The sequence below is a fragment of the Lichenostomus cassidix genome, chromosome 9 (assembly GCF_008360975.1).
Source record: "Lichenostomus cassidix isolate B80296 chromosome 9, HeHo_3.0, whole genome shotgun sequence".
Lineage (NCBI taxonomy): Eukaryota > Metazoa > Chordata > Aves > Passeriformes > Meliphagidae > Lichenostomus > Lichenostomus cassidix.
Genome location: NC_139490.1, coordinates 14397670 through 14423930, shown reverse-complemented (window position 1 = coordinate 14423930; position 26261 = coordinate 14397670). Strand labels below are relative to the sequence as shown.

Sequence of the window (26261 nt, the reverse complement as noted above, 5' to 3'; positions counted from 1 at the left end):
GCGGGGCTGCGTCCCGGGATGCAAAGTTCAGCTCCGCCGCGGGCGCTGCAGGAACGCCCGGCTCGGCGCGGCAGCCGGCGGCTGAGCGGGGCTGGGAGCGCCGCTGCACCGTGCCCGGGCCCGGCTCCGTGCCCTGCCTGCGAACAAAGGCTCCCGGGCCGACAGAGCGGCGGCAGGCCGGGAGCAGCGGCCGTGCCCCGCAGCTCGGCTGTCCCCTGCCACACCCGCACCCTGCCCGCAGCCGCCGCAAAGCCAGGCCAGCTCGGCGCCTCGGGAAAGCCGGACAAGTGTTTGCTTTCGACATTGCCTTACCGCTTTAAAAAACTGTTTCAACAAAGCAGAGTTACGTATTCTTACAGAGACCATATAAATAGAAAGCACTTCTGGGAGCAAAAAAATAAATTCGGCACTAGTTCCATTCAAAGCAACGATGTTAACAGTTGTTAAGTCTTTCTCCAGTGCAGCCAGGCACACATCCAAGGCATGCAGTTACCCATTTTTCACATTTCTCTAGCACAAATTCAGCTTAATGCCGCTGAGCAAGCTGAGCAAAACAAGGTTTTTGAGGACACAAACACTACTTATGTGCTTTAGATACCTGTAGATTATATATATACTAGATCAAACATGGTAAACTTTTGTTTTTCTTGCTTTACAGACAACATTAAATGCTCTAGAAAGACATATTTGATCCTGTTCACTAAAAAGGGAAGGAACATTAAAAAAATAGGTGTTCATCCTATAAAATCGAGTTCCTAAATGTCAGTCTAAGGAAAATATTAGCAAACAAGACCTTTATGTTTACTTCAATGGGGCAGTTTACAACTGAAAATCTTGTATGTGCCCAGGAATTTGCACTTTGTGGTTTTAGTTTCTTTTCATCCTCTGTAAAACACTTCCATGACACGTAACAAGACCTTGTATCAATATTTGCAGTGTTATGCAAGATACATTCACAAAAGCCATAAAAATATGCAAACCATTCTGTTTTGCTGTTCTTGCAGACCCCTCTAACAGGTACAGCCACAACCACTAACATGACACATGCCCTGACAGAAGTGCAGAAGGCATGCACTGCCTTAAAAAAGGAAGCAAACCAGAAGCAACCAGGTTGGCTGGTTTATTGCACTATTATTAGTTACCACAGCTAAACAAATACTTGAACCCAGCCTCGATAAAGACACTTGGGCTTCATATATCTCTTTTTGGTTCATTGGTTTATTTACTTTGTTGCGAGAAAACACTGATGAGCTGAAGTCAGATGCTAGAACTGATTATGAACATGAAAAATAGCCATTTTAACCACCAAAGAGAGAAAGAGAAGAAAGGTTACTGCTATAGTTTTCATTTGCTTTCAACAGCAAATTGCAAATTATATATACATATATATATATACACACACATACACACTATTAAGTTTGAAGGTGGTGAAACAATGACCAATTTGCATGAGTGTAAGTATACCACTGGTGTAACATTCTAAACCAATGCATAGTCTTTCAGAACTTTCACAAATCCCAAATTTTATCCCAGAATGAGTGCTGCATTGGAAAAACACATTGGAATTGGATTTTTTAGACATGCTAAGGTGTGGGTTTAGCAGCTACTTCCAGTAACACCTGCCCTGCAGGAAGCTTTTGTGGCTCCCTCCAGAACCTGTCTGGTCTCCCACCTTGCTCCCCCTGGCTAGTCAGATCCCCCCTGGATGTTCCCTCTTCCCCTTTCACAATACATCACTTTTCAGTATTTGCTGGTTTTACCACTTTCCTGCTAGCCCACAACCCTTGCTGTGAGAACCTGCACAAACACTACCCCAAAACAGGCTCCCCCTCCACCACCTCCCCCTTTTCTCCTGCTGAACTTGCCCTGACTCCCTATAAAGCCTTAAACTAACATGCTGCCCAACATGTGGGTCAGAGCAGTGCCATATTCCCCGACTCCCCCGCAGGACTGTCACACCTCTTTGTTTCAAGAAGGCTCACAGCTTTGTACCTTTTGGCTCAGACCAGTAACACAACCCCACTGACTGGCAGGAAGTGGTTCTTACCTCTTTCCACAAGGCTTCTCTTTAACTGGTGAGCCTCCTGTGTTGTGCCCTGATCCTGGGAATAGTGGGACTAGTTGAAGTATCTTGCTACAGAGATTATGCCAATAGAAGGCAGCAGGCTGAAACAGCAACTCAGTATTTTATTTTTTTTACTTTCTCCTGACAGGAAATCAAGTCTAAATGCTCTTGTTAAAAACAGATAAGAGCAACTGAATTAATTTTAGATAAAATTAGCTGTTATAGTAGAGTAGAAAATACTGCTTAAAAGAAAACAGTACTCAAAAATCTTGGTCAAGTTCATAACAGTAAGATTTTAAACATAGCTGACGATCTTTTTACCTACGTAACAAAATTCATACAGCTGCTCAATATTTTCAGCTATCTGAGGACTGTTTCACCTGCCGTTTTTCTTGATATGCATCAATTAATCCAATAGTAGCAAGATCCCTCCAACAATAGAGGGATTATTATGAGGCATTATTTTTCACGCCACACAGTCCCCACATATTTAATAGGACTATATGTTTTGAAAGATACAACTGCCAAACTGATATGACATTATCTAGTATCAGCACTGTGTGTATCTGTGAAGGCAGAATGCCCAGAGATCATTAACACATCTCAACTGAATTGCCAATCTTCACATGCCTGATGAGCTGCATCGCTGTCCAATCCCAAGTAAAACATTCAGTCCCAACTGAATATCTTAAAATGACAAAACTACAAACTAGGTAATATTTGTAATTTTGTATTGTTACCTTTACTATCTTTTACATTTGAAAGGCTTAGCTGGTAAATATACCAGGGCCTTTTTGCATCCTTAATTTTTAGTGAAGTTTCTCTCCTGTAGATTTGAGGCTAGTAAAAGGAAAACAGGTTAAATTCCTGCTTCAAATTAAACAGTGGTAAAATGATTATCCAGAATAGGTCCTCTAGGACACTACCTGGAGCAAGAGGACTGTATAATGTCTTGGATATCTTCTATCCCTCTAGCTGTGCCATTGCCAGGGTGAAAATCAACACCACTTAAAGGTGCAGTATCAGGCACTTGGTGCTGAGTTACCTTCAGCAAAGTGATTTGAACAGAATCCGGTTCACCTCCCATGACAGCTCCATCTGGGAGCTCTGCAACACTGCCTGCTCAAGCCAGCAAAACCTCCAGACTATCAAGTGAACCCATGTCAAGGAACCTTCATCAAAAGGGCAATAGGTGGACATTATACCCAGGCAGATGTTGATGAAACTCAATACCCTCGGTGAGAAAAAAGTGTAGAATACCAGTGACTGAGACACAAACTTCTGCCCAGAATGCTGGACTGAAAGCCTTTCTGCTCAGCCTTGAAGAACCTTCTTGCTAATGAGCATTTTCTTTAGCAGTGACTTTGTGATGACAGAGAAAAAACACAAGTTGAATACAGGTGTTAAAGCAAAGCAGTTGTTTCCCATATCCTGTAACTGCAGGATCTTACCTTATAGCAGGAGGAGTGGAGGGAATCTCATTGAGGGACTTTATATGGGAGTCTTGGCACTACAGCCTGGCATATTAATAGAAATCAGCAGACAGACCTGCTTCTGCACTTCACTTAAGGATTCACATGGAAGAAGGTTCAGGAGATTTGGATATTTCAGAGGAAAAAAAATTGCCAAGACGTAGCACAGGTTGAAGGGCAGAATGTAACAGAAGAACAAGAAAAATGTCATGTTAAACTAGGGCTGACAAGTAAATAAAATGGAGTCTGAACACAGCAAGAGTAGATGCTCCAACTCAGGGTACATGATTGAAGAAAACTGAAGAAATGGTGTATGATTTGACCTTCTGTGTTGCAGCACAAGAAATAGTGAATTATAGTTCTTCAGCCCTCTTTCAATGATGTTAAATCTATAAACATTTCTTGTCTCCGATGTCTGTGGAATACAAATCACCCACAGCTTGAATTTGATATTATTCTGAAATTAAAATGTTTAATCATACATTTTGGAAGCTGATTTACACATAATCCTGAGAAAATCACAATAATTTAGTATTAGTAATAAGCAAATATAGAAGAATAATTACACATTTAATTATAATTTATTTGTTTAAAAATACAAAAGTAATTTATAGCTTCAAAAATATACTTTTTACTCCCTTTTAGCTAATAATAATAGGATTTAAGAATGGCCTTGAAAAACTAATAGTACAGATTTTTACAAGTTAGATGGCATAGCCAGAACTAGTTTTAATGCATCTGTGCTAGCCACACCAGGTAAGATTGCTTTTGGTCTCTATAATTTTTTTTTAATTGAGCTACAAGCTAACTACAAAGTATCATCTACAAAAATCCTGGATTTTTTTTAATGGAGTGTTGAAAGCCTATTTGCTTCTGTATTTCATTTTAACCTAGTGCACAAAAAATGTGATCACAGCGCTTACCGTCAACCAAAAGGTTGCAACAGGCTACTACCAAAAAATGTCTCTGTACGCCATTGAGAACATCACAACCCAGCCCCAACAATCATTTTATGTTTCTTAGCAATGCCTAGCGGAGTAAATGTGCCTTTTACCCTTCCTTGATGATTAACATACCAAAGATTTTAAAGATCCGAAGGGAGGCGAGTTCCTCAGTAGAAAACCCATCAGAGTTAAAACAGCCCAAGTGAAGTACATGGTAGGATTTGAGCAGCTGGGCCACCCAAAGGAGGTCACTGAAGGGACACAAATGCTGCAGCTGGACCACAGCTGCCACAGGGATGATGGGAAGGTTCATTACAGTATGGTAAGTAATCCAGCAGCAGGGGGGTAACTGAAATACCACACAACTTATAATACACCGTCACAAATTTCGGTTATGTTTTTTCACTGTCCTGCTAATGTCAAAATACTATAAAGTACAAATTAAACCGTCTCAATTCTTCAAAAATTAAAATTCCAGTTTCTACCAGTGCACAGAGTGTTTCATTTCTTGTAGCCATGCATCCATAGCAGGTCTGTATTCCTCTGAATCCTTTTGGGGCTCAAACACTGCTTCTATTCGCCTTAGCTTCTTTAGTTGTTCTTTGTCAGTCCAAAATCCTATAAACAGAAAATTAATTCTCCAGCTCAACTGCAAATATGTTATTTTTGAGTTGTTTTAATCTATTTCCAAGAGATCCAAAGCAGAAACACAGTAAGAAATCACGACAGCTTTTCTTTACTCTACCAACAACTTTCTCAGAGGGAAGCATATTTTTAACATTGTGAAAATCCTTTCCAATAGGATCCACTTGTTTGGAATCCTGACAACAGCACATCTGCTTAACTGGGATGGTTTCCAAGGAACAGCTCTGGTACACTGAAGTTCCCTTAGGTTTCATCCACAAAGTGCTTTTGGTTGCAGGTCCTTCTCAACGAAGAAGGGCCACAGAAACCAAGACTTAGCTGTTTTCCTACTGTCTTAAAAATTGCATAAATGGCAAGAAACAGTGTTACAGATTTCTATTAATTTATGTTATTAAATTATACTTGTCTGTCAAGGGTCTCAACTTCCTTTCACTTTTAATTGCTGAATAAGTCTTATCCAAGCATACAGTTTTTACCTTCATTTTACCTTTGTTTGATATGTTTTTACATATCAAAGCACTTTAACAAAAACATGTCCTGTAGGTGCATATTAAGCAAAACCATCAACAGTTTGTAGCTTTAAGTCTGGTTAACAATATGAAACAATTCTGTGTGAGTAGAGCTGTTTTTCCTGTTAATAATTTATTTTGTACTTCCATTCCTGTAAAAGCCTTAAAGGATAAAGGCTGGGTTTACAAAGCACAGGACACAGCTTCAGCAGGAATGACAGGGCCGAAGGTGAGCACAGTGACTCCCTTGCTACATGGTCCATCCCCAGCCAGCACCACTCAGGCAGCACCAGTAGGGAAATGGACATGGAGTGCCTGGGCCAAGGAAGAGGACGCAGCAAAGACAAGGTTCACCTTTCTTCTCTAGTAATACATCTTTCTGATGGTATTGTACAGAGAAACATAAACACTGTTTACTTTAGATTCCCACAAAAATGGCTAAAGTAATCCTTTGGGGGGTTTTACAATTGTTGAAGTTATGCCCTTTGTTTGTGTGACCTCTTTTCTGTTGCATTTACAACACACGTTATAAAGGGGAATAAAAAGCCTTTTAAATGTCTACATACCTGAAGCAAGGCCTGCTAGAAAAGCTGCACCAAGACTAGACATGTCTGCGTTTGCAGGTTTTTCTATTTTCTTATTAATTAAATCTGATGTCATCTGCATGACAAAACTATTATTACTGACACCTCCATCAGCTCTAGAGGGAGAAGGGAAGAAGTAGTTAAAAAATATTTTAGGTTCAAGTGCTGATTGCCAACATTTCAGAAAACAACTTTCAGTGTTTCACACTTAGGCATAAATCTTCCTGTCACTCATGCACAAATACATTTCCACTTTATGGGTAATTTTAGAGGCCAGAAAAAGGTGCCAAAAATAAAAGAAAATAATAAATAAAAGAAAAAGAAAAAAGAAGAATGTTTATAAACTGGTGGAGGAATGATAGAGAGATAGGGACACAGAAAACTACCAAAACCTCTGAAAACTCTGTCTTTTAAAACTATACATCATCTTGGATGAAATGTCAGAGTTTATAGCAGAGCCTTTAGATAGTTACCACCACAATACAACAACAGGCAAAACCATTACACTAAACAGATCTGGAGATCTGTTCTCAGATCTGGAGAAGTACCTTTTTCTTTACTACCAAACTTTTGTATTAGTTGGCTAAAATGCCTTCACAGTTGCTTCTTTTTAAGAGGAAGTTCAGAATGAGGCTTCCATCTATTTTCCTAATTGGAGACTAACCTAATGACAAAAACTAGAACTTAGATCAATGTTGGTCTTTAATAATCTGAGAGTGCAAAGTAATTACTCTTGCAAACAAAAATCACTGTAACAAAAAGCAATCTTTAAAATGTCACAGATTGGTTCATTACGCTCTTGTACTCCAATACCAGCCATGTATGGAGCTGTTGCTCTATCAGATGTGGTGCAGAGAAGACATCTAGTGTTTATTGCTGTAGAAAGTGTTGGGTAATAAAACTCATTATAGGACATGTGGACTAAAGCTGAGGATTCTTTCTCTGTGCTTTTCTTGATGGTGTTGAAACAAGCAAAGAGAGAACTAAGGAAAATAATGACCAGAGACCAGGAAGGAACAAGGAATACAGGACAACAGCTAAAAAAGAAATGAATGAATTTTATGGGATAAAAACAACAACAAAAAATCAAAGGTAATTGAGAGATGCAAAAGATGTGTGGACATAAGGACGGTAGAGCAGTTTACAACCCCACTGAGAACCCCACTGAGTGTGTCTCATTATCTTTTAACGTTTAATCCACAAGCTGAATTGCTACTGACGCTAGTTAACTGTGAAGTCACTATATAAAACTGCAATTTTATATCCATTAATAAAAAAGAACATGATCATACAATTGAAAGTTTACACCGCAATGTAAATGGAATCAGAATTCTAATGCTCCCTAGGCTGTATTTCCACATTTCCCATTTTTCAGTTTGCATTCTTAATGTGATTTTTCAAAGTTTGGATGCAATTTTCTATGTAAAAAAGTTTCCTGAGTAATCAAAGTTCTGATACTTTTCATCTTTTCCTCTTCATTAAACCCTAAAGCCTGGCTGTTTCTTCACCTTTGCCTATTCTCTCCCAATACATGATGCAAAGCAAAAACTTTTACCTCCTCCCACTTTGTACTCTCACTTTTCTTCCACTGAGTGTCTGATTTCTGTCTACATGCCTGCCAGTCTGTTCTTCCTTTGCAGAGGCACAGGAGGGATAGGAACTCATGCCTCTGCTGCTGCCTGCAGTGCCATGCTGACCCCTGGCTGCCCAGACGAGGAATTTTGTTGCAGAGCTTTCTGAGCCTCAGAGGACTGGAACCTCTCACAAATGGTGTGTTCAAAGCAAGTCCCTACCAAAATGTGGTCTTCCAGCAACGTTTCATTCCACTAAATTTTCCCCAAACATTGTGAAAGCATATTCTAGGAATTACGGTTACATCACTGAATTTGATATGCTTCTTCAAAGATTAAAGCAAAACCACTATCTTAACAATTGGATTGTAAAACTATTCTCCCTCATTCCCTCACAAATGTTTTAACTGATGTCTTCAAAAAGTAGTCTGTGAAAGACCCAGCAACTCATTCCTCAACTACTAACAATCACCAATGCCAATAGCTGTGGGCAGACTCTACTGCTGCTTAAATTACATTAACATTTGACTTAAAAATTGTCTACTTCTAAACAGCAGAATTTTTACAGTAAGATAAAATGCATAATAAAGCTCAAACCTATCTAAAATCAAACTCTTATAAATAAAATATAAAAGTTACAGGGAACTTACCGAATAGTTTGAAGAGGAATGTGCACCTTCTTCACAATGATATCATAAAGCAGCTTGTTTCTTTAAAAAAATATTTAGTTGAATTAAGCATGATATATTCCACAAATTGTTTTCAGTATCTACAAAGTCAGAAAATAAATGCAAGGCAAAAAAAGCCTCAGTTCTGTAAGAATTGCTGCAACAGCTAAAAAGTTTACAGAATGCATAAATAAAAAACCCAAACCCACTGCAACTGGTGTTTGGTCTGTCATTGTTACAAAGGCACAAATATGGCTAAATCATGGCCCATTCTATAGCAAGTCACTGTAGAAGGTTTATTTTTCCCACTGGAGGTTACTGATAGGTTTCTAGAGATGCAATAGTTGATGTAACAAGTGGCTTAGAGTGAGGAAAGTAGGCCAACTGAGTGCTAATTGGAGTTTATCCAGCTATTTCTTAAGGGGAATATCTGAAGGCTTCAAGCTTGACGTTCTCCTGAAACCATTTCATTTAATGGGAGAAAATCGAAACACAAAGGATCGCTACTTTTTTCTAGTTATCTGTAAGCAGTATTTGAATGAGATTATATTCTTAACATCCTTTTCAAGAGACCCATGTTCAGGAACTACTGCATCCCATGTTCATGATTACAGTGCAGAAGTAAAATGCATTAGAAACCAGTTACAGCAATTCAGAATGCTGCCCTCCTCCAGACATCCTTTTTGGGCTCCTTGCAGGAGATTTTTATGCCCAGAGCTCAGCTGTTGACTCCATGGAAGGAATCCCATCCATGCTCCCTAGCTGGCCACAGTGCAGTGTGAGCCAGGCTCAATCCATACTCATCCCCACTTTGAGGCATGTTGGGGGGGTTGGCAAGGCAGTGCCAACCTGTTCCACAGCGAGCTACTGATGTGGTAGCAGCAGTGACCAGCAGTGATATTTTTAGCCTTCACAGATCTGGAGGCTGCTGTCCATTCACATCTTTAAAGATGTTTAAGAGACCTGTTACTTTGTTTTATAAAACACCAAAATTTCAAACTTTAAACAAGAGCTAATATAAAACTTCCAGCTTCAGGGATTCTTTAAACACAGCTGGAGAGGACAAAACACTGTCAGGAGATCATGGAAAATTTAAATAAAAACACTTTTAGAACATGCAGAAAACAATATAATTTAAGATTCTCTATATGGTTACTTAAGGACAAAAACAAGTATACACAAGTTTATTTCTAAAGTGTTAAAAAAAAAGCAGCTAAACTCCTTTCCAGTGTAACAGTAGTGTATTTTACAAACTGCAAAAGTCCATGTATCCACTTAACACTGCTGACCTAAATAAAAGCAAACATAAAAAAATATAAGCCAGATAATTTAGCAAACAGTACCTGAAAGCTACAGATTCCAGTATAGCTCGAACAAGATGGTTTCTGTTAGTGGAAGGTTTCAGCCCCATGAAAGAGGGACATAAATATGGGTCATCCCCAGAAACCTGCAGAAAAGATGTCACCATGAGTTCAGTGAATTGTATTTGTAGGCTTTTGAGAAAGAAGTTTAAAAATAAGAAAAAAATAACTTACGATAATTACAGGCAGCATAGTGAAAGAAGAAAATTGAAAACAATACGTAAGAGGTATATAGAGTTATTTAAGCTAACTCACTGTACAGTTTAAACTGCTTCTTTCAACAGGATTAAGTGACTTCTTCCAAATCAGACAAACTAAAAAAGGCTAATCCACACAATTTTCCTTTAATATGCATTTAAAGTGTACATGTTAAGTGTCTAGGACAACGCACACTGATATTACTGATACTGCTGTTTTCTAACAAGATTTGACACACTCCCTCCTGAACGACTGAAAGAAAGATGAATTGACTTTTAAAAGTAATACTAAAAAGGACAGTAATACTTTTCGTTGGTGTATACTACAGCCTACTATCAGTGACACTGAAGGTTAGCTGGGCTATCTGGAGAAGAAATTAAATTCTTCTTTGCTTTGTTCCATTAGCATACAGAACTTACACAAAGGTAAGGTTAAAGATACTAAGTTTCTTGAGAAAAAAACCAAAAAAACTAGTCCTGGGAATGATCAAACTGAGTATGGCAGACAGATGAAGATTCAAAAAGCCTCAAACTTTCAGAAACACACTGAGAGATAAGCTGGTATACATTTAAATCAAACAATTACTAAGAATTCTAAGAGAGAAGTTGATTATCTGAGTTTTATCATTCCCAGGAGAAGTCCTTAAGTATTATCTTTACTTTTCATAACACCAGGACTTGCAATCTTGCCAATACTTAAGTACTTTTAAATATTCTGATGAATTACAACCTATATCTTGAAAAAAGGCAGAATAAAATGAATTATTTTACAACAGTGCTTAGAAGCATTGTCTCAATGCAAGCTCTGCACTTCATAGCAGAAAAGCTATGACATTTGTTTGTGTCTCTGTAGGCACTGCCTGTGTTACTGGGGGCAAATAATTTAGTTTATCTGTCCTCCACTAATTTTCCTATTTAGTAGGGTTTTTCTCAAGGCAGGCAATGGCATTTAACCATTCTGATATGACAGTGGTCTTCATATATTGTGGTGAGCAACAGACAATAAGAACCTCAGCAGTACAGAATCAATACTGTGATAAGATGTAAATCATTACCTTTAAAACTGTAAAAATTAGTTTTTAATTGGGTTATTATATTCTTGATTATATTAATAATAACAATTTTACCTGCAAACCTGGAATGAAACAAACACCTTGACAATCAGCAGCACTCTGTGCCATTTTTGCTGTTTCATCTACATTGGTGAAAAGTTCTGTAAAGATACAAAGGTTGCATGATGTTATTATTTCCTTAAATTTCTTCATTTCTTTATTTGTCTCTCACTAAGAGACAAAAATCTGGAGTCAGACTACTCCTTTTGTAATATTTTCAAACTACCTGTTCTAAAGGAAACAATCACTTCTCCTCTATTTCATGTCCATCAATCATATAAAAAATCCCAAACTATTCAGATGAAGGTTAAACTCAACAAGATCCTCTCCTGTCTGTCGTGCTGTAGCATTTTAGTCTTCACATCCTGAAAAGGTCATTAGCTTCCCAAAAAGACATAAATGGGAATTGAGAACGATAATGGCACCCTAACAGTGCTAAAAGCTTAGATTCATGTAACATATTTTTCCCCCAAAAAATGTTACTGTCAGCCCAGCCACCAAACACAACTACAGAGAAAGTCCTTAATACCCATATTTTATTAGCACCCTTAAGTATCCTTAAAAGTGACTGACACATAAATAAGGTAATCACTTCTTATCACAATAATGCCTCTTGGACAGATACTACTTTTATTCTCTGTCCAGCCAGATGGCTCCTTTCATAACTGTACAGACATTCCTCTTTATCTTGTTCTTCACCCACATGCAACTCCTGTACTAACATCCATCTTCCACAGATGTAACTAATGATGTCCTTATGTGGCCACATAACACCATTATACAGAAGACTAGAGGTCTCCTGTACATGAGAGCTATCGCTTTTCTTGTCTAAAAAAGTGAGTTCTCCTATTAAAGATAAATTAAGTTAATCTAGCTCAACTTAACTTTGAAAAATCCATCTTGGTAACTTATCATGAGTTTAAATTTACCTTTGTAACCTTTATGAATTTGTGGGAAAACTCTCAATTCTACTGTGCTCAGACTAATAAACCCAAATCACATCTTTTCCTTCTTGTTGTCTTTGCTGTTACTGAATTATACATATAACACCTCTACGCCAGGACAGAAAAATCAAAAATTAAGAAAGAACGACTTCATGTTGAAATTCCACATACTGCTTTTCAAAATTATTACAAGTTATATGATCCCACTAAAAGAAGTCCACTAAACTAACTTCCCCTTGCTGCAGAAATTACTATTTCCAAATGTTTACCACTGTTACGTCTCATCTTCACCCATGCTGAGCCTCACCACACTTACTGAGGCCATAAGCTTACCTTGTGTTTTGGCCCAATTCCTTCTGTAGAGCTAAAGTTTTTCCATTCTCTAAAGCTGATAATAGTTTCTGAATTCTGCTTCTCTGCAATAATGTTTTCAGAAAATAAAGGCCCTAGTTGTTACACAGTTTAAAGCAGCTTGCCTCTTATTTATCCCATTTCTAAAATGTCACCCCGTTTTCTTCTTCTGTGGTAGCAACTGTAGGTCATGACCATTTTACCACTGACTAGCTAAAAATCCTTCATATTTCTTCACATATCAATGATATCCATTTTAAGTACTGGTAAGTTCCATATAGATAACTATCCACTTTAGTCATGGAGTCTGAATTAGCAAGCTTATATATGTGCCACTGACACTTGAGTCTGCAGCACTGAACTGTGTATTGAATTGAATCATTTCCTCAAAGCCTAGTGGCTGTTAGTCTCTAGGCTTAGTCAAATGTTGGATGATGAAGATGTGAGGAGCAATCTGAGTCATACATAACCCTTAGGTGCACATACCAGAGCATGTACATATGCACCTGAAGCTGACAACTTCAAGAAATGTGGAATTTTGTGGAGAGCTACACTTGAAGAAAACCTTTACTAGATAATCCAAAATTTGAGGCACTAATCCCTTTTTTCTCATCCTAGTTAAAATGTACCAAATTTCTAAGTAAGCCAAGTAAATTTCTACGTTCTAATTAGAACATTGAAAACAGTTGTCCTGTGAACAATCAGTGGGTTTGAACATCAATGACTACAGAGGTAGTATTTTCTTAGTCTGTCATTAAACTGGAAAGCAAAACCTGTCATTACAAAATAATAACAACATCCAAAAGGCACATTACTTCCATGTGAAGCAACACACTGTTACTTGAAAAGTTCCTCATGTTATTTTCATATAACTCAAACCTGTTATTAGTTCTGAGATGTATAGCTCAAGACCTATCAGAAGCATTACAGCAAGTGCTTGTGGAATCAGGAGGTTTGTCATGCTCAAGAGAAAGCAAGTGAGGAGTAAAATATTTCAGGAAAATAAAAGCCTAGTTAGGCAGGAAGGTCTGAGGCAGAGACTGAAATGGAGATGATCGTGCACACCAAACTCCCTGCAGCAAACACACTCAGCAGAGCACCTACTAACAAGAACGTGCATTTCTGCTGTCCAAAGCATGTAGATTAGTTCCTTTAATTATAATAGTAACATCAAATCCACTAACATAACTATGACCCATAAAACAGCTTCTTAAGCAGTTATATATTTTCCCCTCGATAAAATTAAAGAACTTACCTCTATCCTGAGCCCATTTTATGGCAGTGCTGATGTCCGATATAGAGCCTTCTGTTAAGTAAACAACTTCTTCCCCAATCTTCCAACCAATCAATGGATAAAGACCTTAATTATTTTCCGTGAAACAAAACACTTAGTTAAATGTTTCCAGAAAACCACATACAAGCATTCCCCACAATAAACCCAACTAAAAATAAATAAACTTTATTTAACTCCTTTGTAGAATTTAAAAAAAAATCACTGATAGAGGTTAAATGTCCTGATCAAAAATTAGTGATGGGATTACAAGAGAATTGAGCAACAGGTTGTTAGACCTAAGTTAACCTAAAAAATTGCTATCAAATTGCCAAAAAAACCCCTTTAAACTGAAAATCTATCTGCACTTACTTTTCTTCTTACATAGGAGATTGATAAATTTTCAGGTGTGCACAATGTTTTTCTCTTTATTTTAAATCCATCCAGCTTTCCCCAAGGACTTCTAAAAACTATTTTTCCCCAAAACATAAAGCATGAAGGCTTTGCTTTCAGATGGGAAACACAAAACTGAAACAGGCATATACATAGAAAAAAAGCAACACAAACTCAGAGCACAGATCTTACTCACAGAAGAGGATGAAAGTGATATACTTTTTATTTCCTTCTTTAATATGCAATACTTCCTCACATAGAAAGCAAAAAAGAAAACAAGTTTCACCTGCACTGCAGCTAGAGAAATGGCTTTTCAGGTCACTCGATAAGAACTCAAGTTGTCAGTGACTACTGCAACAACTTCACTCAACCAAGCACGGTAACTGCTGGAGTGAAGAAAGCACCCACATTTCACAGGACCCTGCTCAGGGCTCAGAGATCATGGGTAATGCAACAAAGGTGAACAAGTCCCAGTTTACCTTTACAAGGACCAGAAAAACATCAGAAGGATCTAGGGGTTCTCTCTGCTTTTTCAAAGTGACTTTGCTGATATATGTGCTCCTCACAGAATCATATCCAGTTTGCCTGTGTCCAAACAAGTTGCATGGTAGTACCAGTGCAATTGCAGAAACTTGGTTAGTGCTGCAGGCATTCTGGTACTTACAATATAAAACAATCAGCAGCACTGATTATAGTTTGTATTTGTCTCTTGAAAGTGGAATGTTGTATATATATATAACTCCAGATCATCAGTGCAGGTGTCCCTTAAAATCTTTATTTTTTACCGAAGGTAAAGCCACAAAATAAAAAGCCCCAAAAATTAATTGAGCCAAAAATCCTAAAGAGCAGTGAATTAAGGACAGCAGCATCCATCCATCACATGGCCTTCTTAAAGATGCTCACGCCAGAGTCTCCAGGAGTGTAACATAATCCTACCTCTAGGGAATGGATCTGCATGACACTTGGCATGACCAGAGGCACTAAAAACCATCAGACTGCCAGAGATAGCTTTTAAATCTATCCAATGTGATTCCATCACCGAATTGTGAGAAGTGCTGCTCTTGAAGGAACTACTTTATTTTTCCTTTTTGAACTGTTATACGTAGGAGCAAAATGTAAACCAGAAACTAGAACAGCAGCTAATGAATAACTTGCACAAGGATGCTGTAGGGACTCATCTTGCAGTCTTAAATACATGTCAGCTTTAAAGACTGAACACATTACATTTCATGCCCAGGGCACTGAGAAAGCCAGATACTTAACTTGTCCCACTAACCATACCCCACGAAGCCAAAGAACATAGTGAAAATAATTTTAACCTAAGTAACAGCCTAAAGCAGTAAAAGTTTCACAGCACTGCCTCAGAAGATTTTAATTCCTATTAGAACACAATAGCTAAACTGAAAAACTTCATAGCATGTTTTTTGCTATTACATTTTAACAGACTACATATGTGTGATTTCCTAAATAAAAATATCATCATAATGACATGATTAATTAGCATAAAAAGCATTTGCATTCATAGGGAATTCAATGTCTCTGCTATTCAGTTCTGACACATCTCATGTATTTCCCAAGGTCCTTCAAGACTTGAGCTGGTAAAATTCTCTTTAGCACACTGGTGTCCTCCTTCCCAGCCCCATCTCATTTTAAGTAGCAGACATCCTGAAATTAGTGACTCTTTAAAAATATTACAGGCAGAGAGAGACTGTGTAGGCAAATTTACTTCAGTATCATCTTCAGTGTTGCTCTCTTGACAAATAGTTATCTCTGACAAATTAACAAGTTTGACACACCACAGATGTTCAGAACCACAAAGTTTTAAACACTAGAAACACATTGGGGAGGCCATTTCTAGTGTTTTAAAAGAAAACCAATAACTTCTAATCCTGCAGTTTCTCATTGCAGGTGCTTCAATGTCTAAGGGCTCAAGGGGAGGAACTTGCAGCAATCCACTGAGGCATTTTGATGTGAGAAGCCAGAGGACTAATCCCTTTTTTCTACATTCCTGCACTGTATAATACTGCTATCAAGAACAGGTGAAGGAAAAAACAAAACAGGAGGGATACAGGTAGAAGAAATAATTACTAATGATGCTACTTAAGCTCTCTTCCTGAGAAGCTTACTTCAAGATAACCAACATTTACATTTCTAATTAAAATTTTCCAGTCTTCTCTTCTGAAAGAACTCCCAAGCTGTTTTTCTATACCTATAGACAAAAAGGAAAAACACAGCCCTGTTTTATTCCTTTGTGTACCCTCAGCATTAACAGCTATCAAGGAACAGCTGAAAGAATAAAATCCCCTAAAACCAAAATTTCACTGTCTTACTTCCTCGTGATGCAAAGAGATGCTCTCCAGTATTCACATTCCAGAAACCACCTGTTCCCATTGTCAGTTTAATATCTCCTGGGTGAAAGCAGCATTCTCCAAACATAGCTGACTGCTGATCAGCTACCTGTCAAGCCAACAAAAACAACAGGACAAGTTAGTTATCAACTACCTACCTGCAATGATGTTGGGTTTGAAAATATCATTGTAAACACTTTGGAGTTCTGAATACAAGTAAAAACTCAGAAAGGAACTGAGCATTCAGAGCAGACTCATACACAATTTCTTAAGTATTTGCAGGCCATTACAACAGTTGGACTTATCACTGGCATCAAATTAGACCAGGTTTGGACACAATGTGAATGTCTGTAGTACTGCTTGCAACACTGAAAAATATTATGGAAACAAAAGAACTATTTTGTGGTTTGATATTTAACAAGGATAAATGGGGCATTTGCAATCCCAGGGAGCAGAACAGAGTGGCTTGGCCTGAATTCCTTCTCCTAATTGAAAGCTGAAGTTCTGAAGTCTTGCCTTTCTTTTTCCCTGATACCACTCCTGTACCAAATTATTCCATGTTCCATTTTTCAATGACGATGGTCATTAAATGTATTTACTTATGTATTTTCTTTTGCCTTGGTGAAAAAGTAAATTTACAGCTAGATTTAGTCCACAGTTCTTTAAAAAGAGAGAAATTCATGTTATCTAGGGGACAGATTTTTCAGCTAGTTCAAGTCAAGCAGATTTCGCTCTGAGTCATCACTTTTGGTTTTCTTGTCCAAATTCTAACTACTGAGGAGAGAACATGTTATTTGTACACTTATTTTTAGTGAAAAATCAAAAATATATAAAAGATACCACAAGTGGATCTATTAACAAATACTCTTACATTGTTCAGTCTTACTGAAGTCAAGCCAGAATAGACTCTTGCATAACTTCATACAGAACAACTGACTTTAAGCCAGACACACAGATTACCAGAACTTAAGAGTCCTAGGTTCAGTACTTAATCATTTGGTCACATAACCTTAATGGACCTACACTTCTAGAAATCCATTCCTGTTCCTTTCTCCTCCTTTCCCCCTAAGACTGTAAACTGGGTTTTTAGAGAGAAATTCGACAATCAATTCTCCTATAGTTAAGTCACACAGAGTGAATAGAGAACACTTATAAAACAATCAAATACTAAATCAAAGACAGATAAGTAGAGTATAAACACATAGATTTAAGAAAATATTTTCACTCACCACTGCCATTATTGGAATAGGTACCCCAAATATTTCAGAGTCAGTTGATCCAAAGTTGAAGCTTAAAACAAATACAACATTAAAATAACCTTTTTGTTAAAATGAAAGCTAGGTACATACACTGGGTCTGGATCACATATAAAAGGTAATGTTACTGCTTTATTTTAAAGAAAACATTATCACTTTAAGAGACACAGTAAAAACATTTTGGACTTCATATACTTTTACATAAGCTATAACTGCATTTAAAAATATTTCTTTTGTGCACCTGTGTACTATTCGGCCTGTGCAGAGTATGTAGTATTTATTAATTTATCACAATGAATTTATCGGTTGTGGCTAGCACAGGCTTTTCCCATGAGAATTTTCTTGTGTTTTGTAAATAAAGATAAAGTTTGGATGTTATTGGAACAGTGTCCCAGAACTTGGACGGTGCAGACCTGGCCAATCAGGCCTGGGGGAAGGCTTCTGACCGACCAATCTGGGTGACTTTTGAAAACTCTATATATATGATGAAATCAAAACAATAAAGATCATTCCTTCTTGCCACTGAGAACTGGTACCTTCATTACTCTGCTAGCTGCTCAACAGCGACAATCGGTTATCATATTCTTTTAATTATGCCTTCATAGTTACCTTGTGTCTTTCACTGATGGAAAAACAGACATTGGAATAGAAAGCAGATTACACAAAGTGGGATTCCAACATTTCTGAAATGAAATGGAAGAAGTAAAAGCATCAGCAACCTTCTGAGATGCACAATAAATAGCAACAACATTTTTTGGGAACAGCACATACCGTAAAGGGCTCAAAAATGCCTGTAGAACTGGCATTTGAGTAATCTGTAGCATACACAGAACCTACCATAAAAATAAAAGAACACAGTAAGATTTTTAGACATCCAAATATCTAAGAGTTTTCTTTATACATCTTGTTGGCTCCCATGAAATATAAATCAGGTGTGTATGAGCAAAATCACAATGATACAATGAGCACAGAGACTTTACCTGCTGCTCACTATAATGTGCACACATTAATCCCCTTATTTCCTCTCATGAACCTGTCTAGAGCAGACAACAGTACCACACCAACTGCATCACTCTCAATCAGAATCTGACTCCTCAGGCATTAGCCCTCAGGATAGAAACTTGTAATTCTTCCACATTTATAAAAATTCTTTGTTCTTTTGCTTTCACAGGTACTTTTCTTCAATCAACACCAATTAGTTCTGTTAGTCCTCTTTAAATCTTATAGTCTTAAAAGGTTGATTACACTGAATAAATATTTCCCTTCCAGGCAGACCCAAAGAATAATTAATTCAGAAGTTATTTTTTGACAGTAAATACATTACAATTTTTATTAATATTCAAAAGCACAAATTGCAAAGAAAGTATTTGAATTCTAGGATATATAAATGACAAATCATTAACATAATTTCTTAGATTCCCATGTGTTTTTCTAATATTTAAGAGGAACTGTAGTGTTCACCTTTAGTCAGTCTATACAGTAACCATGTGTCAACTGTTCCAAAGCAGCAGTTGTTTTTTTTGGCAGCTTCTTCAGCCTGGGAAAAAAGATAAGCAAAAAAAAGTATTTACAACTGGGTACAACGAAGAGAAACATATTTCTTGATTCCTTTTATCATTTTCTTAATGCTTAATGAGAATGTCCTCAAAAAATAAATCTTTGATTGCAAACACTTCATCTAAGAAGGCTGAGTTAGCTATTTAACTAATATTATCCTACAAGTTCATGCTCCTAACAGAAAATAAGAACCCTTTCTTACAGCTGTTGCTAAGGAAAGAAAAGTAATGAATCTTCTACTGTAGGAGCATCACAGCCTTATGAAGAGAAACTTACAGTCAGAATTTTAACAGTGATGAAAGAGTGGTGGATGAAGAAAACAAAGTCCTGCATGGTGAGGACTGGAGCAATGAATATAGCAACAAACAGCTCAGGGCTCATTAGTACACTAGATTAATCCAGCATAATTTATCCTACTAATTCACAAAAATGCAAAATGAGTTGTCCAGTATGGTATTATTTGTGAAACTGCAAAACATGGAATAATGCACAGTGGAAAGATAAGAGTGCCTGTTGAAAAGAAATAAAATTGTCACTCAAAACCAGAGTGCAAAGAGCTTTAAAACAAAGTACAATTACTAATTGTACCAATTGTATAAATATACCAAGTATAAATATACCAAGTATATTATGTTGCTTATGTATGAAGAAAGCTTTTTACTACTACACATTTCCAGAATCAGAGGAAAAAGTTCTGTGAATGTAAGTCACTATCTAGGTATACAGACTTTGGACATTAACACAGACAAAATTCTTTCTGGTTCTTCTGAGAAGAATAAGACAAAATGCAAGCAGTTACAGCCAATAGTCACAGAAATATCGAATGGCCTGGATTGGAAGGGACCTTAAAGAGTTCCAGCTCCACTGCCACAACACCTCCCACTAAACCAGGACACTCAAAGCTCCATCCGGCCTGGCCCTGAACACCTCCAAGTCACAAGCCATTATTATGACTTAAGAAACCTACTGTTTTTCCCTTTCCAGCTTACCTCATGTATATTTTTAAAAACCCATGACAACTTCATAGAAGTCTGATGTGTTGAAAAAGTAAGAAAACTGGGTGCCAAATATCGATCACTCCCAGTCAAGAAATGAAGCACTGTAAAAATAACATGGATCACCTGTTTCAAAAGAAAACAGTTACTTAATTTTTAATCTTTTACTTTAAAGGTTAATGATCAATTATCTTTAAAGAATGACAACACAGATGAAAGCTGCTGACTTGAGATTAGATTCAGAAAGCTAAAACTCCTTTAGAGAATCCTTCCATAGGGTTATGTGAGGATCTTCATGTCAACAGACAGCCTTCCTGCAATACACACCACAGGAAAGAACAGCTGCTCAAAGCAAGTCTGCTTCAGCAAGTTCTGCTGGAGCACTGACAGACACTGCTCTGACCAAGACTGGTCATCTCTATGAGCACAATGCATGATGTGCCTGACAGCATTACATACTGTTATTCCAGTGGAAGTTCTCCTACAGCTGACAGGCTCAATCATGATTTAACAGATTTACCAAAATTCAATCATTAATCAAGTTTTCACAAAAGAATTAAGTGGCAAACCCAAGAATTTAATTTCTTATTGTGACTGTGCTGGTTAATTTCCACTTAGAGGAAAAGTAACTTCTATTTTTGCACTTGGAGAAAATTTTTCTCTTCTAAAGGCATGAAGCACCAGCCATGAGCAGCATAAAATGTACCTCCTATAGATAATCTGAGCAAAGGGTACATGAAAAAAACAAGCCAAGAAACAAAAAGCCCAAAAAACCAGCCCAAACCACTTCCAACCCAGACCTACCTATATCCAAAATCTATGCTGTAGTAGTGTTAACATGCAACATTTTAATAGAACTGGCTAAAAAGTTACAAAATGAGAGTTAGACCTACAGGTATCTTTTCCCAGAATAATTACATTGGTGCCAAGAAAAAAGTGCAGTAGTGATAGCCTAATCTTTCATGTTATATTGCTCAGTTAAATGTTTTTAGGCCACAGCACATCACATCACCATGTGCAGTATTCCATATATTCCCCTTGTCATAAAAGTTAAGCAGCTCTAATATACTCAAGCAGTATCTAGATTAGCACAATTTTACCTTCAGCAGAAGGGAGTTATTCCAGGAATTCACAAGTTCAGCACTTCTTAAGTCTTGCCAACTTATGAAATTATGGAAAGTTTTCCCTGTCCTCCTGAAAAACAGTATTTAAATGTTTAAAGCTAGAAAACACAGACTGCCCAAAACATTCAACATCATTCACCATTTCCAATCAGGACAATAAACACTAGGTTGATTCCTATAATAACTGCATATCCCCCTGGTGGATTTTAGGAATTACTAAATAAGCACACAGAATTTGGATTGTCAGACTTCTCACCAGAATGAAAAAATACATATGTATTAGTGTCTTCCAATGTACTAAGAACAAAAAGGCCACACACTCACAAACTGTTCTGAACTGCTCTAAGGTGTGGCTGTGCAAACACAAGAGAACATGAGTGACTTGACATTTTCTGCTTCGGAGTTCAACATTTCTACAGCCTGCTACCAGCCAGTCTATGAATACAAAGGAATAGAAATTTATTTTAAAGAATATACAGTATACATACTTGTGCCATGTAATGAAAGTTCCTCTCTGTGTGGAGATGCCAAGACCAGCAATTTGCCTCATGTGAATACCTGCAGCTAAAAACCAAAAATTAACAATCACAAAAAAAGCATTTATTTAGAGAAACAAAAATACAACTTCTTCAATATAACTATAAAACTCACAGAATACTTAGGAAATTGATAGCGTATGAGAATATGAATCTCTTCAAATTGTCCAACTAAATGTTTAGAGCAGTGAAATGTTAGAGAGCTCTGAGTCAGACAACTGATTCCAAAGTAGATAAACCAACCTATGTATTTTCCAAAAGCAGTTGTGGCACACTGACCCTTTCCACCCCTGAAAGGCCTGTTGATACTTCACATGAACAATCCCAGAGACAGGGAGGCAGATAACATATGCCTACACAATCAATTAAAATGTGCATTTCACACGGATGAATGTGAAAATACCAACAGAAGTACCTTTACAGACTTAGGGAAATAATTCCTCTAAAAAAACAAAACTAGATTGATCCTACAGGCAGTAAACGGATTAATGTGAATATGCCATGATTTTTTACATCACTTTAATAATGACATGTCTCACCTTAAATATTTCTTAAGCAACGGTTCAAAATTACTAAGAACAAATTTGCTTAAACCAGGTACCACTGAATGCAACAAAGTACACTTTAAAGTCAGAAGTACAAAAAAAGTACATTTGGGTATATATCAATTTTGCTGTTAAACCTTACCTTGAAATAACTGTTACAGAACTTTTTTTCTAATATAGCTGTAAACAATTAAATATGTCCACAGCTATTTTCAAAGCAATTCTGGTCAGCTTGCTAATTGACTCCAGCCATACTTCCAGAAGCAAAATTACATGAAGAAAATATGCATTAAAAATTTCCACTTAAATGACAGACTACCTATCCTGTCTTAAGTACTGGCACTCTGAAGGGCTCTCAATCCAGCTACTTGAAAAAAACACAGGTTAAGTAGGTCTTGCTCATATGTGTTCTCATGTCAACTTTCATGTGCAAAGATACTCATTTGTATGAACATGTCCTGCAGACTCTACACCCAGCACCCTCTCAGTGACACTTACAGAAAGGGCACATCCCATGCTACCCAACTCTACCTGTGCTTCTGTACCTCTCCTTACACTGGTCCTTGCATTCCTGCCAGCAGTGCTATCAATTCCTCAATCAGCTGAAAATTAAACCAGTGCTTTCGCAAGGCAACCTGCTCCAACTGCCTGCACAAGTGCTGCTGGCAGCAGGAGTGTACAGGAGGAGCACCTGGGAGTGGGTGGCCTGAGAACAGCACTATTTCTTTGTCAGGCAAAGCCATACAAGTACTGACACCACTCACTAAGGACTACTAGCACGTGTTACTCCTTCCCATCTCCACAACGTGCACAGTCCCACCCACTTTCCGTGTGTCAGCTAACATGTTATCCAGATGCCTATGTAAGTGGAGCTAACTTCCATTACAGACAAAAACAAACCTAAAAACAAACATGGACATTTTTCAGTTAAGCTGTCATTTGGATGGAGTGTTACACTAAGAGACGGGGGTGGGACTGTGCAGCCAGAAGTCTCCACCTTTAGGCAGTACTGAACTACAGCAGTACTACCACACCTGCATGGAATCACATGTTTAGCTCCACAAGCCCTGCAAACTCAAGTGTCACTATGCTCCTGCTGCTTCCAGTCAGTCATTCCTGCCCCTGGTACCACACCCTCTCTTTCGTCAGCACAAACACTGGTGAAGCTCTGCTGGCATAAACAACTGAACAGTGATTCTACTCAGGAAGCTGCCCTAGACTAGAAGTAACTCTGCAAAAAGGAGGGTGGCACTGCTTTTTTTGACAGCACTGTGAGTTATGCTAACTTACGCAACCACTTAAAAATGACTTGCCAACAACGTATGTAGCTTGGCCACAAGGAAAGCTTCCCCTTTTAAAACTAGCTGAAAAGTCTGCTTCCTGATTTGCCCCACAGCATGGAAATGAAGGAAGGCAGTAAGGTCTTTGGGGCTTGAGATGGCATTGCTATTCTTGGGAGCAAACAGTTGTGGCTGCTGCCAAAACAAATCAAGCATCCAAAATAATCAGCTTCAGCTTATACCTGGTGATGGTTACTTTCCCTGTTCCTTAGGCAGCCTTCCAAAGGAAGGGACAAGCAGTTTTGCCATGAACCATGTTTGAAGGCAGAGCAACACTTGGAGACCAAACTTCAGAAACAGAGGCTGAACAGGAGAAACTGAATGAAAGAGTGTGATGTACACACACAAGACAAAGAGGATGGGGCACTGTGGGAAGGTGAACTGGGGTCCAGTTGACAGGTTCACAGCACCAATGTGGCATGGGTGGTGATTCATGATGGCACAACACTGGAGCTGAATTAATGTGAAAGCTATGAGAGCTGTAGAGAGGAAGACCTAGGTTACAGCAGCATCCAGAAAAAGGGGACAGGAGGAAAAACATCAGAAGTTTGCAGAAAAGAGAGTTGTATATATTTAGTATGCAGAGTACTAGGAATTTTTAGGCTAAAGTACAAATAGGAAAGAACAGTAATACAGGAATAGGACAGTAACAACCATTTGTAGTTTGAATGGGAAAAGCAGGAATATCAGGTTGCAATCAAGTAAGCACAGCTCTGCAGCATCCTGTGTTCATTCTCTCACATACCCACACTCACACATACAAAGTGGCAGTAGAACAATGGGACGTTGGAAGGGGAACAAGCCTACTCTCTGTTCCTGCACAGAGGCATCTGGAGGGACACAGAGTCTGCAAAAGGATGCATACACAAAAAGCTGGAGCAAAAAAGTGCTGGCACTGATGCGTAAATCAACTATTCACACTGCTTCTGCTTCTACTTCAACCCTAATCTGGCCCACATGAAAGGAGAAAGATAACTGAAGTGTCCTACTTTACATAATGATTGAATAGGCCTTAAAGCATGTTGTAGACTTGTGCCCAGCGATGAATTTTCAGTACTAGTGAAAATAAGTAATAGGTTTATAACCGAAGTAATTAAAAAAAATTAATTTCCCAAACTTTAAGCCCTTACCTCGTACAGCCTCTTTTATTACACCAATAAATTGACTCCACAGCACTTCAGGATCTATTTCAACCCATCCAGGACGAGGATAAAGTGATTCCACCTGCTCAGGAAACACAAATAGTATTGTTATGATCCCTAAGTCACAGAAATCAGCAAATACATTTGGTTTTGGATTGTTTTCTTTTGCTCCTAATTTTGTGAATCTCCTGTAAGAGAAGAAACAACAGTGTAACTTTTAAAACATTGTTGAACGTGGGTGTGTGATCTCTAGAAGACCTATTCAGGGGGAATACAGAAGCCCAAATGTTTTTAAGAGATGCAAACAGGAAAGCAGGTTTCTCAGAAAGCTTTTTCTGCTTCACTGCTGAACTCAGACGTCGATGCCTCTGAGCTTCTCAGCGGCAGCACAGCAGGCCAGGGATCACCTGTCAGACCAGCTTCCAGCGACAGGAAGGGTCAGCTCCACTGAAAGCAGCCCCTTCCACCTCCAAAATACATTGGATTTCTTACATTCCTCCTCGCAGCAAGCTTTCCATTGCAATAGGTAACAGTAAAACAAGTTAATTCTGGAGATTACCTTTATCGTAAAATCCCGAGCCATACAAAGCAAAAGCAGCCTGAAATTCATGTTCCAAAGTTAGCACTCTTTCACACGGTGCTGTTACAGCATGGGACGCGTGTAAACACAAGTACTACGCAAGTCTCAGCTATGCCCTACTAACAAAAGTGGTTTTGTTCAGACAGGGATTAGTCGATAAGCGACCGAAGCGAAGGTAACCGGGAAAGGCGGGCGGGAAGGAGGGTCAGGTAAAGGGGTGAGCGCTGCGGTGGTCCCGCGGGGCTCGGGGGCTGCGGGTTTCCTCTCACCCATCGAGAGGGGGAGCCGCGCCTGCTCGCCCCGGCTCGGGGGATGCCCGCGCACCGGGACCAGCCGAGCCGGGTGAGCGCCTGCGAGCGCCTGCCCTGCCGAGCCCCGACGGGCAACCCCTGCAGTCTCCCGGGTCCCGCAGGTCGGAACCGCTCGGGGCACAGCGAGCACGTTCGGTCCCACCCTGCTCCCGAGGCAGGTGCAGCCGCCGGCTGCTCTCGCCGCTCGGCCCGGCTCCGGGCCGGGGACGCCTCCCTCAACCGGCCCGCGCTCACCTCCCTGCAGCTGGAGCCCCTGACGGCGGCCGCCCGGTCGTAGACGTGGCACTTCACCACCGTGCTGCCCACGTCCACCCCCAGCACGTACCGCGCCGGGGCGGCCCCGCTGTCGGGCTGCTCGCACGGCATCGCCCCGCGCGGCCCGGCGCGGAGCACGGAGCACGGAGCACGGAGCACGGAGCACGGAGCACGGAGCACGGAGCA

General features: G+C 38.9%; 1 protein-coding gene across 1 annotated transcript; it reads right to left on the bottom strand.

The window, feature by feature from the left end:
- Positions 1-1202: 1202 nt before the first annotated feature.
- GK5 (glycerol kinase 5) lies at positions 1203-26240 on the bottom strand. Its single transcript, XM_085069530.1, has 16 exons — positions 26055-26240; positions 24918-25011; positions 21855-21930; positions 21343-21436; positions 20237-20368; positions 19152-19227; positions 18462-18523; positions 18300-18373; positions 17664-17724; positions 16417-16543; positions 13679-13783; positions 11144-11229; positions 9802-9905; positions 8441-8500; positions 6202-6335; positions 1203-5099 (listed from the first exon to the last, which is right to left on the bottom strand). The coding sequence occupies exons 1-16, from the start codon at positions 26184-26186 to the stop codon at positions 4963-4965; spliced, it is 1554 nt and encodes a 517-aa protein (XP_084925656.1). The 5' UTR covers positions 26187-26240; the 3' UTR covers positions 1203-4962.
- Positions 26241-26261: the final 21 nt, after the last annotated feature.

What these genes read in the sequence shown, in the direction of transcription:
- GK5 (XM_085069530.1), bottom strand. Translation starts at nt 26,186, where the DNA reads ATGCCGTGCGAGCAGCCCGACAGCGGGGCCGCCCCGGCGCGGTACGTG. An exon ending in GCATTTTTGAGCCCTTTACG is followed by an intron (nt 18,374 to 18,461) that starts GTATGTGCTGTT and finishes ATTTCATTTCAG; the next exon opens with AAATGTTGGAATCCCACTTT. An exon ending in ATTCCTCTTCAAACTATTCG is followed by an intron (nt 6,336 to 8,440) that starts GTAAGTTCCCTG and finishes TTCTCCCTCTAG; the next exon opens with AGCTGATGGAGGTGTCAGTA.